We start from the raw sequence: 13,669 nt of genomic DNA on the forward strand, positions 1-13,669 counted from the left end.
CTGGTTGCCATTCAGCCAGGCTCTCCCCTTTGATCAGCGCTTCAGTCACTTGGTGGTGATGTCTGTAGATGGAGGTGGAAGAGAAAGAAAGAGCATGGCAAATATCTCTCCCTTTTATCATGTTATTTCTTCCGTCTTGGCTTTGCCCCCCGCTTCAGAGTCAGGTGAGCATTACCTCATCACAGTCCCAAAGTGACCAAAGGAATGGGGGTGACTCACTCGAGAGTCCAACAGATCCTTTGTTGCTGCATAGGCCAGTGTCCTTTGTTCCTGTGAGGCTGGGCTGGGTTTGTTCCATACATGCTCTGATGAGCTGTGAACTGCCCCTCTGCTCTTGGAGAGTTTTACCTGGGCCTGTTTTAAGTCATGAGGACACATTTTCAGCCTCATAACTATATACATAAAATTACAACCTAAAACATTACTATAACAACAATGCTCAGTGTATCTTGAGCCTTCCGAAGACACCTGACATGACAAACTTTACATTGGATACCACACAATATTATAAGGATGAACATGGGGGTGCAGGGTATTCCTCCAAGGTACAGAACGTCACACCATTGCAGTGTAAATTACCTTTAAGAGCACTTTACACAGGTATAGAGGAGGGGGAAAAAGGCCCTGTCTTGACAGGCAACAAAGATATGGTTTTCAATCACATTAGCTCAGTTGAGTTAGTTTGACATGATATAAAAGCTTGTAAAGGCTCAGGCTAGCTAATCTGAAGGAATCTTAGCTGGCCATGTTGTTGTCTGGCCTACTTCTTAAGAAGATTTTGCATTTAAGTTAAGCTAATATTCTTGAGTTAATAAAATTGAAAACCAGACACTTCTTTTGCCCATCAAGACATGGCCAGATAGAGCCTTACGTAAGGGTTGCCTCAAAAGTTACACTTCAGTACCATTAAATGCACATGTGACTGTGCCCATCAATTGCCTTTCAGGATATGTTGCTCGTGATGGAAATGCTGTTGTCATTATTATTGTCCTACAATACCACCATGGTAGCATGTGGGTTTTCCACAGTGAACTTAATCAAAACAAGCCCACATGGACATGGGTGCAGCAAAACCCACTCCAGGACTGAGTGAATGGGCTAAGCGTAGATGCATTTCAACCTCCTCAGGGATGTTCTCCAGCAGCTTGTGAGGAGACCACCATATTTGTGCATGGAGTCACAGTGAGCACTCAATATTAAATGGAGGCAGCGCAAATAGAGAACCAAATATACATAATGTTACCGAGGCATTAGGATTTTTACTTGAATTTAAAATCAGTTCTGCCTACCAGCCTTATATTGGTTATGTGAGTGGCATTTTAATGTATATTAAAACAAAGACACAACTAGAGTTGTCCAGAAAATGACAATACCATTTTACAACTTCTGAGGTTTCTAAATTTGGGTTTTCTTCCTCATTCGAATGAAACCAAAACCTTTGGAAGGTTTCCTCAAAGTACAACTTGGTCAAAACATCCATTTTCAGATCAGGTTTTCCATCTCCCTCTTGTGCTCTCTCTCCTTTTAGAAAATCCACCCTTTACCTGAGAAACCATCCTGTTGAAACTTTCATGGACGGGTATAAGTTTTTGTGAAACGTTTCAGTTCTGACAAGACAGCATTTTTCAATGAAAAATCATTTAGTTGAAAAGTTTCCAATGAGCTGTATAAGCTCATGGAATGTGTAAGGCTATGCGAGGGTACAATTAAACATGAGAGACTGGAGTTTTCAAAGGAACCTACAGGACTTCCAGTGGATTTTGGCACCCAACTCCTTTAGGTTCAGTGGGCACATGAGTAAGATTCAGGGACACTAAGAAAAAGAGGAACCCTGGCACAACACAAAAGAAAACGAGCAGAATGCAGAGAAGGTCTTTAGATAGGCACAGTGACAGTAATGCTTCAGACCGTGAGGCAAGACACTGACTGTTGAGACAACCACATGTTTGTGTTGGACAACCAAGTCTGAAATCTACGCTGACCGTGGAAAAGTGATGCGGAAACTAATTTTCCCAGCCTGGCCTCAGATGTAATGTGAAATGTCTTTCAGCATCACCAGGTGGTTGTCTGGGTATCGTGATAGTCAGTGAGTTGATACTGACTTAATGTAAGAGCCCAAACCAAACCAGTTTATGGCAGTGGTTCTCAAACTTCTTTGATTGCATACCCCTTCTTTGTGTCTGTAGTCGCTTACGCCCCCCCCCAACCCCGCAAGTACATATACCCCCGCCCAGCTCTGAAGGCAGAGTGGAGAGCAGCGGCTGCTGGCTAGGCCCCCAGCTCGGAAGGCAGCACTGTGGCAACAGCGGCACCGAAGTAAGGGTGACAATGTGAAAAGTGATGTTCAGTACCGCTTTTCACAGCAGACTTAGCACCCCAGCGCGGCTGCTGCCATCCTGGGGCTGATAGCGGGAGCTCCGCTGCAGGGGGAGAGCCTGAGCCCAAGTGGCAGGGCTCCGATTGTCAGCCCCGGGGCGGTGGGGCTCGGGCGGTCCCCTTTATCCCTGCCTCCCAGGTGTGCACAGCCCTTATGCATGAGCCCCAGCCATCTGGGGCTGACAGCTGGAGCTCTTTAAAAAAAAAAAAAAAAGCACACAGTTTGTGCCTCCCTTGACACATTCCCGTGCCTCCCTTGGGAGGCTCCTCCCCGCCATAGTTTGAGAACCGCTGGTTTATAGTGACTGGAGAGGCATATTGACCTCAGCTTTGGGTTTTGTATACTCACTGAGATGTTTATTTCTATTCCAGTATACCACACTTCTTTAATACAGTATAACAAGGCCATTTAGTTGTCACATTGATGGTAAAGGAAAGTTCTGTGTTCTTCACTAGGTACTTAATTGATATAAATACAACAGTGTTCCATAAATTGGTAAATTTTACAGTGTTTTCTGTAACTCAACAAGTAAATATGAGGGAACGTGACACCGCAGGAGCTACTGTACGGATCTCTGATATTCACATCCTGTCTGTGTTTCAAGTCGTGAAGGCAGCTGTCATATATATTTGGATGATTTGACCAACAACAAGGAAATACTTTTACACTGCACTTTATGTGCCCCTTAGAGTAATATTTGATCAACCTTTTAAAGCATTTATCACCGCTACATCTAGAAAGTTATGGGAAGTGTCAGGCCACCTTAATAATAGTGGTGCTCTCAGCTCTGCCTATAATTCTACACTCTTTGTCAATTTCTAAGGCACAAAATCAGCTTCATTTTAAGTAGTTTAGAGGTAGTCACACAAGGCTTACAGTAATTCCCTAACAGTGCCCATTCGCCATTCATGATGTTTCATTTAATTATTTATTGTTAGATAAAATTATCGGATTTTGGGTTCTGTGCCCAAGTTTCCAAGGAAGTTCCGAAAAGGAAATCTCTTGTTGGAACACCATACTGGATGGCACCGGAGGTGATATCCAGACTGCCTTATGGAACTGAGGTAAGCGTAACAAGTGCCTTGTTCCTGGCTGCAATGTCCAGCTGATGCAACCGCTTCCTCACAGAACAAGTACAATTTTAAGTGACTTCATTGTTCACTGTGTCGATATGTATAGTTTTGATTATGTTTAATACAGTAAAAAAGTATGCAGTACATTGTAATCGCTGCAGGTGCAATAAAGTAGCAGTAGACGGTACCTCACAGAAATGACATTATGCAGTGCCTTGACATAAAACATGATTCCCTGGGGGTGCGATCAAACAGTAATAAATAGAATTTATGTTTAGAATATTACACAATGCACCCTCTATGTGTATTTTTAGCTTAGGTGTTATAATTAAAGGGAATTGCCATAATTTTCTCCTTAATTAATGGATTTTAATACTCTTTACACTTACGCCAGGGGGCTGATTTTCAAACATAGGCATGTGCAATTACGTGTAGAGCCCTGCACGGATGCGGATATCTGCTGATATAAATCGGTATCCACGGGACCACAGGGTTCCCCCGGGAACTACAGCTGCGAAAGGAGCAGAACGTGGGGCTGGCGCAGATATACCACCCCCAGCCCTGCCCCCGTCCCTTCCGTGCAGCTGTCTGCCTTTCCTGTCTGTGGGTGTGTGCACCACTTGAACACACTAGCATGACCAGGGACAGCTGCCGGTGAGTCTGGTGCCTGCCCCAGTGGGTTGGGGTGGGGATGGTAGAGCAGCACCAGAGGAGCTCCCGGCACAGGGTGCTGGCTCCGGGGACCGGCGGCCCCACATTCTGCTCCTTTCGCTGCTGCGGTTCCCACAAGAGCCCGGTGGTTCCGCAGATACCGATTTGTAGCCGTGGATATCCGCATCTGCGGGTATAAATTTGTATCCGCGCAGGGCTCTTAAGTGCATGTACAGAAATGCAAGCCTAACTGTGCATGCCGTATGCACGTAGAGTTACCACCGTTGCACCTGTGACTCAAGCATTTGCATGTATAAATGGCCAGTTACACGTGTCACTTGCCATTCAGGTTGTTGTTTCGGTTTTGTCATTATTTGTAGTGTGATAGCAATATGAGCCCCAGACCTGGACCAGGACCCCACTGTACTGGGCATGTTACAAACACACAACAAAAAGATAGTCCTGGACTCTAAAGGACTAACAATGGGTGCAGTTAGCTGGATTGTGATCAGGGTGGGATTTTTAAAAATGCCCAGCATTGGCCTGACTCTGCTCAGCAGTAACGAGCTAAGCCAGGGTTGAGAGGTTTTGAAAATCCCACTCACATTTCACATGCATTGCAACTAATTGCATCCACTCACGCCCTGCTTTCCATTCAAAACATAAACTAGACAGTGTTTTACTCCTCTCTCCAACTTTCTTGCCATTTCTTAACAAATGGGTATTTCCTCCCATAAACATCTGATGTCAGGTGCTGATCTTTCCATGCCCTTGTGCAGAATCTGGATGATTCTTCTTATGAGGGCCCATTATACCAAGCCGTAGAGAATCTAGGTGAGGTCAGAAGCACTTCATGGCTGGCCGTGATCCTTAACAGTCCAGATGTCTAAGAAGTCAGAGAATTGCAAAATGAAGTGTGCAAAAACCTCAATCTGAAGGTTCTGCAGGTTCATGCCTGAAGAAAATGCTGAGTTATGTCGGAGGTTTACTTGGATAGCGATACACTCCTGCAGAGGAATAAGAAGAAGGTTTAGGATAAAGTCCCAAATGAAAATGAATAACGAGTACATAGCACACAGAATAAAAGATCATTGTTAATGCCCTTCTGCACTGGGCTCGAATGACGGAAGGGCATTTTCACCCATGACCTTTGCTTTGGTCTGGTCTGCAGACTCCAGCTTTGAAAATGTGTCCTTCAGTTGTATGTGTTATCTTCCCTGAGGAAAAAAGCAGATCCTGATGTCTGGTCCTTCAGGGCAGAAAATTTCAACAGATCCTAAGTATGTGCAGTTAAATCAATTACAGACGGACTCAAGTTATGATTTAGCTGTGGACTTATTTTAACATACTTGGCAGTTCTTCATGAGCCATTCTTCATGCACCATATGGCTGTTGTCTGACAAACAGGCATGTCTGTGATGGCTAGACCATGCAGTCAGACTTTCAGAGTTACAGCTGATCAGTATTTCTGAAGAACTGATTGAAAAAAAACCTCCCATCTGGTTGCGAGGGCTTGGGGGAGGGAGGGTAGAATCTAGTGCAAAGCTCTCAAAACATTATACTTCCACACGATCATCTGTGAGCCGATGTATGAAAGAAAATAATCGATATGTTATTTTCCCACTTGGATGCTTATGTAGAAATATTTAACGATTTTAGAAGATTTCTGATTAACCCTAAATTTTGTCTGTTACGGTGAATGAGGGAGGATAGCTCTGTCAAATTAAGGACCACAGCAACCTGGGTTACGTTTACTCGCAAAGAGCTGCAGTTCATCTCAAAGCACGGTCAACTCACTCATTAAGATGAGCAGCAGTGACCATTCCTGTGCCTCGGGGAACTATTTTGAGAACTGCCAAACTGTCAGGAGAATAGACTGTTCACAGCTTTTATTGGGGGACCTTCAGATGAGACTAGAAAGGAGTTGGCTGTACGGACTCACAGATGTTATAACCCATTTGTTACCGAGTACTGAGTCACAGTATTTCAGAACTGGAGATCACTATGGATTTATACAAAATTATGCCTTTCTCTTAGTAATGACAGTGACTCACAGCTTCCCATCCAAAGAGGTGACTTTTAACTCTCCTTTTTTACTCCACATGGTAGTAGGATTTAGCATATTTTTATTTGATTTTATATTATCTATGATAACAGCTAAGATGAAGTAATAACTGGTGCACACAAGCAGGGAAATGAGTCATGCTTTAAAGCTGTAAGGAAGAGGCTATATCTATACATAATGCAGAGTGGGACAAATTCTGTTTCATGTCAGAGGGGTGAAAAACCAGAAAAACTCCACTGTCATACTGTTACTTTGGATTTACCGCATGTAAGTGAGAGCCAACTCTGGCCCAATGTGTGTGGCTCTCAGTACACAAATGATATTGGGCCCGATGGTCATTGACACTGAGGGTATGTCCAGACTCGGCGCTGGGGGTATGATCCCACAGCTCGCATAGACATACCCACACTAGCTGTCACTCAGCCAGCACGCTAAAAATGGCCGTGTAGCCACAGGCAGTGGTGAGCAGCAGCATAGATTAGCCACCCCATGTACATACCCACAAGCTTCAGGTGGGTTTATACTCAGCATGGGTAACCCAGGGCACCACTCACCGCTGCCAGGTGACGCTACCATTTTTAGCACACTAGCTCAATGCGAGCATGTCTGTATGAGCTTTGGAATCAAACCCATAGGTCCATGTTTAGACATACTCTTAGGCCACTTTACACCATTCAGGCAGTGTAAAGGAGCTTTAAAATGGGCATAAGGTATTTACTCCACTTTAAACCCCCTTTACACTGCCAGTAGCATTAATATAAATGAGAATCAGGCCCATTATCATTCAATAGAGGGATTAAAATAACTGGGTTTGTGGCAGTTAAATTATACTCTGCTCTTCAAGTAGTCTCATAAACATACAGAATTCTGGATGCTCTATGGGACAGATCTTCAGATGGTATAAATCGATGTTTTTCCATTGCAGTCAATGGCCCTTATTTGGATCTGACCCATACCGGTGTAAATCTTTATTGGTCTCAATAAACTTTGCTCATTACACCAACTGAGGCTCTGGCCCATAATTTACTGCGCACACCTTTCAGTGTATACTTTTTTCTCAGTGGCAAAATTTATTACCAGTTGGTAAAAAGAGAGCAGCCATCCCAACAGCAGGTAAGTTTTTAAGCAGAAGTTCCCATTGAAACAGAGCATAAAAAGCAATGGTATTCTAGGGCTGTAGGACTGAACATCTCAAAATGCTCATCCTAGAATATGTGTTTGTATACAAGTTGCACAGTTCAACAACTGTCGGCCCATTGCAGGTGGATATCTGGTCACTTGGTATCATGGTAATAGAAATGATAGATGGAGAACCACCTTATTTCAACGAGCCACCGCTCCAAGCAATGCGCAGAATCCGCGATAACTTACCTCCACGAGTGAAGGACATCCATAAGGTGAGAGTGCTCATGTTTCTATGGAGTCATGCACATATTAAGGTGAACCAAATCCATGACCAAATGAGGATGGTGTAAACTAAGGCCTAGATTGTGACTTCAGGCACATCCCTGAGCATTGGGTGGTACATAAACTGGGTATAGTAGTATTCTGTGGGGCTGTACCAAGAGTAGATTACTACCCACTCCATCCTGTGCTGGCTTAGTTACTCGGGCCACTGAATTGGGAGGGGAATGGGCTGGAATCAAAGCTCCATTCGTTCCCCACTTCTGCCCACCCACCAACTCTGGGGATAGAGTAAGTGGGTGAGCAACCCTGTGTATTTCTCCACATCCAAACTCAAAATCCAAGTGGCCTGTGAAGGGGAGTCCTACTCCTCTGCATGGCCTGATAGAGTCAGAATTTAGCCCTCAGTAATAAGAAAAACTGACCAGGCTTACTGCTGTGCTAATTCGTTTTATACCAAGTCATGTTAAGTGCCATGTTCTGGTCTCTTTCCCCACTCACGCCACATGACTTCTTCATGTACTCATATAGGGAAGAAAAGTGCCCTGTCAGCCCTATATATGTACTAATTGTCGCAATTCTGCATGCTCTTAACCTGTATTTTAATTGACTTTCCAGCAGAGCTAGTTTGAAAAGCCAGTCATGGCAAGTTACTTACTTTGTCTGCTTTTCATAACGTCAATGTGATGTTGCAGGTTTCCTCCGTGCTCCGCGGTTTCTTAGATCTGATGTTGGTGAGGGAGCCCTCCCAGAGAGCAACAGCACAAGAACTATTAAGACATCCGTTTTTGAAACTGGCAGGCCCTCCGTCTTGCATTGTGCCACTCATGAGGCAATACAGGCACCGCTGAATTCAGCAAATGTTCAGGCGGAGGCGTGTACAAAAGTTGGAGAAAGACTTGCCAAGGAATCCAGCGCTTGTGTGGAAACCATGGGGAAGTGCAGCGCTACAGAGATTCATCAGCGTCAGAACAGCTCTATGGAAATAATAGCAGTGTAGAAAATAATGAGGTGCTCTCCTGGGGTATGAAGGACTTGCGACTTTCCTTTGCCACTAAATCAAATAGTCATCTGCTGGCTTCTAGCACTGTCGCATGGAGCACGTTTTCCACAGGTAGTCCTCTTTCAGCTATCAAAGCAGACAGACTCAATTACACAGGTGGTTGTGGGGGAGGGGGGCGAAAGATAATAGATTATAGCACAACCAGGATAAACCACCAGAATTTTATTGGAAAAAGTAAACGATATGACACTTCTATTTCAGAAGAACACTTTTCTGGCAAAAAAGCACTTTTTATCTCAGTCATAGCAGTGTAATGTATTTTGAAATGAATTTGTAATTTTCTGTATAGTACTTTTTTGATAATTTACAGTACTTTGATGTTATATACCCATCGTGCTAGTTGAAGTAATGAGTAACTTAGCAAGAGTTTGAACAAAACCTTTCCTACTTTTTTATCCCTTTTGAAGACCGAAGGAAAAAAAAACAAACCTTCAGGAACTTAAAATGTTGGCAGATTTTCCAGGAATTTCAATAACAGACACAGAGATGGGTGCAGGCAGTACTGATAAAAATTTTGCTTTTCCCATCACACCACTGAAATTATAGTTTTAAAGATTTGAACATTTCTGGAATCACTAGAGCTGATGAGATAATTACAGTCACACATTAGAAATAAGTTGAATGTTATAAATTATGAGGGTTTGTTTCAGATCATTGTTTTCAGAGCCATGCATCTTAGCACACCAAACTCACGTACATTTGTTCAAGAGATGGTTAGTGAGAAAGGATCATCTATTAGCAATAGGGCAGACTTGTCATTTAGTCTGTACTGACCTCATTGTCACAAAATAATCCCCATTATTTATATCAAGTGTCAGAAGTCCGGATTGACTCTAGAGGTCGAGTTACCAAGCGGGTATTTTCCAAATTTCAAACAGACTGTTGTGATAATGTTCTGATGTGTGTCCCGTACAGAAGTTGTGCTGCTGTGTAGACCTTTTTGAATGTTGATAGAACAGTTGACTACTACCATACATTTTGTGTTGCTTGTTGGATGAACTTGCACGGTAATTGTAAGCCTAAGTAGATTTGCCTTTAACCTTTTTAGAAGTGTGTCATGATTATTTCAATTATAAATAAATTTTATTTATGAATGATTAGCTCATTTTAAGTATGCATACTACAAAAGTCGTGTCTTTTCCAAATCGTTTTTTTCTTACTGACCTCACTTTGCAATACGACGATGAGCATCAATAACCCAGGTTTGTGAAAACACTCTGACTAGTTTCTTTCTTATTATGAATTTTGTTGTGAATAAGTTGTTCATTATTTATTGTCGTAAAATATAAACAAAACACACAGCACTGGCATGCTGTTGAGCTGGACTTTCTGAGTTTTCTTCTCAGAAAGAGATTTGGCTAATGGCAAAGCAGAGCCTTCATTTTATACCATGCAAAAGTTAGAGCAAACAAGAGAAACAAAACCAAACAAGAATGCTAAATGTTTAGTAAATCCTCTACAATTTGCATAGCTTATGACCTGTTTCTTTCTTATCTTAACATTAAGTTTGAATAATTTAACTTTGCAAAATATACCCAGTCCTGTGTGTGGTCCTGAGCTCTATTAATTCTATTTGAAGTCAGTGGGAACTGAGGACACTCGACAGCTCAAAGAATGGAGCTCACAGGGCCTAGATCTGCACTCTTTATTAAGGTGAAAAGGGTCTCCGAAAAGGCTGGCTCAGATTGCTGGACTGGGTCTGAAGAGAACATGCTACACCCCTGGTGTCACCAAGCAACTGCTAGCCAATAATAGCCTTCCTTGACTGGAAAGCTCTGGTTGTTTGATTCCCAGCATTTCTTACAAACCATGAGGGTGACGATTATAACTATGCCGCCATGTTTACTGCCCCCCCTCACCATTTGCAATGGGAGTTTTGCCTGAATCTCACCCACAGAATCTTTGTGTATAAGAGACTATGAAATTAAGTCTACAAAAAGAGAAAACGCTCATATTCTGTGGTCTTGACAACTCAGGAAAAATGTTACATCAATAAAGACAATAACATACAATTAGAACCATTATATTAGCCACAAAAATCAAACTTTTAATCATCTTTGAATAAAATAATGGTTTTGAGATTCAGCACATTTTAAACGGTACAAGTGGAGAATTTTGTGTAATTTTCTAATCACTAGATATTTTTAAACGGTATTCATCGAGTTTACTAAAAGTTATTGTCAGCTGAAAAGGTTTTGTGAGCTCCAGCTATTGGTGGGAAAAAATCCACATGCAAATAAAAACTTAAATGTCTGCATTTTTCTTGTGTTTTCCCTGCCTCTTCTGTGTTTCCCTGAGTTCAAAAAGCTGAGCAACATTTCCTTTGCAAGAGAGAGTGGTTCTTTTTGGAGAGCTATCAGTATAAAGGGGCACTTGAATAAAAAAATATATAAACGGACTTGTCCATTTTCTTTCAACCTGAGCAACTAGCAAGGCAGACAATGATGAAGGATTAAAGAGAGAGTGTGTGCAGAGTCTGTATTGGGTTCTGATGGTCTGAGTTGTTCTGAAGGGATAATAGAAAAAAAGAAAACAAAATACAAAGACAAAAATGTTAATACCAAGGTCAGTAAATTTCAGCATTAATTTTTATCGGAATATCAGGTTGAAAGAATAAATGCTAGACTGAGAACCTTTGGAAGACTGAAAAAATCAAGCTTAAACAATACAATTTCAGAGGTGTGTACTGCTAACTATTACATATAGTGAAGCGCAGAAATGATGAAGTATAAAGTTGACTGCAAAATATGAAAGAGCATGTCGTTAGCACTCCAAGCACATGGAAGAAACAAATGGCTGAGACTGAAACCCAAGGTGAACAATATGTCAAGGATTGCAGTTAAGTAGAAATGAGCTAAGCATGTCACGAATAGAAGAGCCAAGACGACGGACTGGCATTACAGTTAGATACATACCAATGGATGGTAAGCTCAGCACGGGCCCGTAGCATCCACATGTACAACCACATCAGAGGTGGCCCAAGGTGTAAGAATGCACGAGTCCTGTAACTGATTCAAAGGAGGATATCAATAGGATAGCAAAAACGTGAGTGAAGGAAGCTTGCTTCCTTTCCAGAGTGGCTAGCGGATGGAGCTGGAGAGAACCCTAGGAACTTTATAGTACCTGTTGGGTCACTTTTTAGGTCAGAGAGAGGATGATTGGAGACATCATGGTGATGTTGATGCAGAGCTGGCAGAGAGCATATTAGCTAGCACATAAATTCTATTCCCATAGGTGTGCCAATATAATTGATATTACTGAGTCACAGAGGATGAAATAAGGGTGGACTGTAGCAGAAAGGGATAGATTTGTGCCATTCAGGTGCAGCCTAATGTTGGAGGAGGCACAGGGAGACCTCAGAGACGGACTGAGCCTGTCTGTAATATGAGGCCGAGCCCTGCCTCTTCCTCACATCTCCCAGCCATACACACTGGGACACTATACACATACAAACACATCAGCCTGCAGTTGTGACTAGCCCTTGCTTGGCTGTACAAGCAGGGAGGATTCTTGTGTGCAGTCCGGTCAAGTGTGTCCAAAGGGATTTATGGACTGGATGTCCCCTCCTTTCATAGTTCAGGATCAGCAGCATAAAATGAGCTTGCTACAAAAGAGAATCAGCCTTTTGATTAGCAAGGCTGTCCGATACTGCTCTCAGCGACACCAGCAGAAATCTGAAGGGACATCATTGTCCTTGAAAGACAGAGGTAGATTAATAAGAGTGTGAATGAGAGCAGAATCTGGCCCACTGCTTTTAATGGTCCCGCAGGAGAGTGGGCCAGGCACCAATAAATGTCTACTATGTCGATTTCTTGCTAGAGCCTTATCCCAGCCCTACAGTTACATCCCTTTGTAGGAGCGATCCGTCCTGGCTTCCCCCATTCCCAATAGGATCGCACCACACCTATTGGCTTCAGAGATTCATAACCCACCGGGGAGCAAGGGAGCCCGCAGAGGCAATGATTTCATTGGTTAGTGCTTCTCCTCTTCTTCCTTCCCTCTGGTCACTCTCTTGCTTTATCTATTGTCTCCATTCTTGTCCTCATCTCCCCCCACACACACCCACACCCCACTTTCCTTCTCTATTTCCCTCCCTTTTCTCTTCTGTCTCTTTCCTCCTTTCCTTCCCTTGCCTCCGTTCCCAGCACTAGGATTAGCCGAGAGAAGACCAGAACATGGCAGCACAAGGAGGAGCAAGGTGCTTGGCTCCAGCGCTATGCCCGTGCAGGTGTGTCTCAGCCCTGGCTGCAGTGTGGAAGCATGATTGAAGTCAGTTTCATCCCTCAGCTGCTGCTTCTGGGGGGGACGTACTGCATAGAAGCATGATTGGAATAGAAAGCAAAGGCACAGCCAGAATGGTGCTTTTCTGTTGGAGCTCTGGCAGGGGGCTCCTCGCGCGTCATCTGCCCCTATCGCCCCGGGGTGCCTGAAGCCATCACTGCTGAAATGGACTGTAAAAAAAAAGACAAATGACAGCTCAGGGGCTTGTTTGGCATCTGCCAGGTTTCTTTTCAAACTTGGATGTAAAATTACTGAGCAGATGTTTGCAGCTTTACGCCCATCCCTGGCTGGAAGAGTGACAACAGAAAGGAAGGAAAAGGCAGAGGAGACATGCGGAGAAAAGCACCGAGAACAGGGCGAACAGCTCAGCACCAGGGAGAAAAGGGTAGGTGAAATCATCCCCTTCAGTGCTTCCACCTCCTAGAGCTAGCAGGGGCTTTCAGGCCAGGCTGGAGTCTGATTTAAAAAAGGGGTCTTTCCCAGTCTACGTATACACAGCGTCTCAGCTCTTCATCTTTCTCCTCTCAGTCAGTGGCATACACAGCTGCACTGCTCGAACTTCCCAGGGAGAATTCTGATGACTTAGAGGCTACATCAACAACCAGCTTCTGTGATTCTAAGTCCGATCCTGCCTCTCATGATGGTGGCACAAACACACAGCCCCTACACTTGAAGTTTGAAAGCCAAAGACCAAAGCTGTAAGTACAGTAAGAGCTGCAACTTCTCTTCCTGCAGACACGAGGGAAAATAAGACC

The 13,669-nt window shown here is 43.4% G+C and overlaps 1 protein-coding gene and 1 long non-coding RNA gene across 8 annotated transcripts in view; one reads left to right on the forward strand and one right to left on the reverse strand.

Moving 5' to 3' along the window:
• The window catches only part of PAK5 (p21 (RAC1) activated kinase 5), a 210,322-nt gene extending 200,578 nt beyond the window's left edge, over positions 1 to 9,744 (forward strand). For all 7 annotated transcript variants that reach the window (XM_075127251.1, XM_048842569.2, XM_048842568.2 and 4 more), the window contains 3 exons: positions 3,316 to 3,441; positions 7,429 to 7,563; positions 8,266 to 9,744. In XM_075127251.1, the coding sequence (XP_074983352.1) occupies positions 3,316 to 3,441; positions 7,429 to 7,563; positions 8,266 to 8,421 (417 nt within the window). In that variant the 3' untranslated portion in view covers positions 8,422 to 9,744. The remainder of the gene's footprint in view (positions 1 to 3,315; positions 3,442 to 7,428; positions 7,564 to 8,265) is intronic.
• On the reverse strand, positions 2,706 to 8,316 carry LOC142071659 (uncharacterized). The gene is made up of 2 exons (XR_012667878.1): positions 8,229 to 8,316; positions 2,706 to 5,108 (listed from the first exon to the last, which is right to left on the reverse strand). It is a non-coding gene; the product is annotated as an uncharacterized LOC142071659 (long non-coding RNA).
• Positions 9,745 to 13,669: the final 3,925 nt, after the last annotated feature.

Source organism: Caretta caretta, chromosome 3 (genome assembly GCF_965140235.1).
Source record: "Caretta caretta isolate rCarCar2 chromosome 3, rCarCar1.hap1, whole genome shotgun sequence".
NCBI classification, from domain to species: domain Eukaryota; kingdom Metazoa; phylum Chordata; order Testudines; family Cheloniidae; genus Caretta; species Caretta caretta.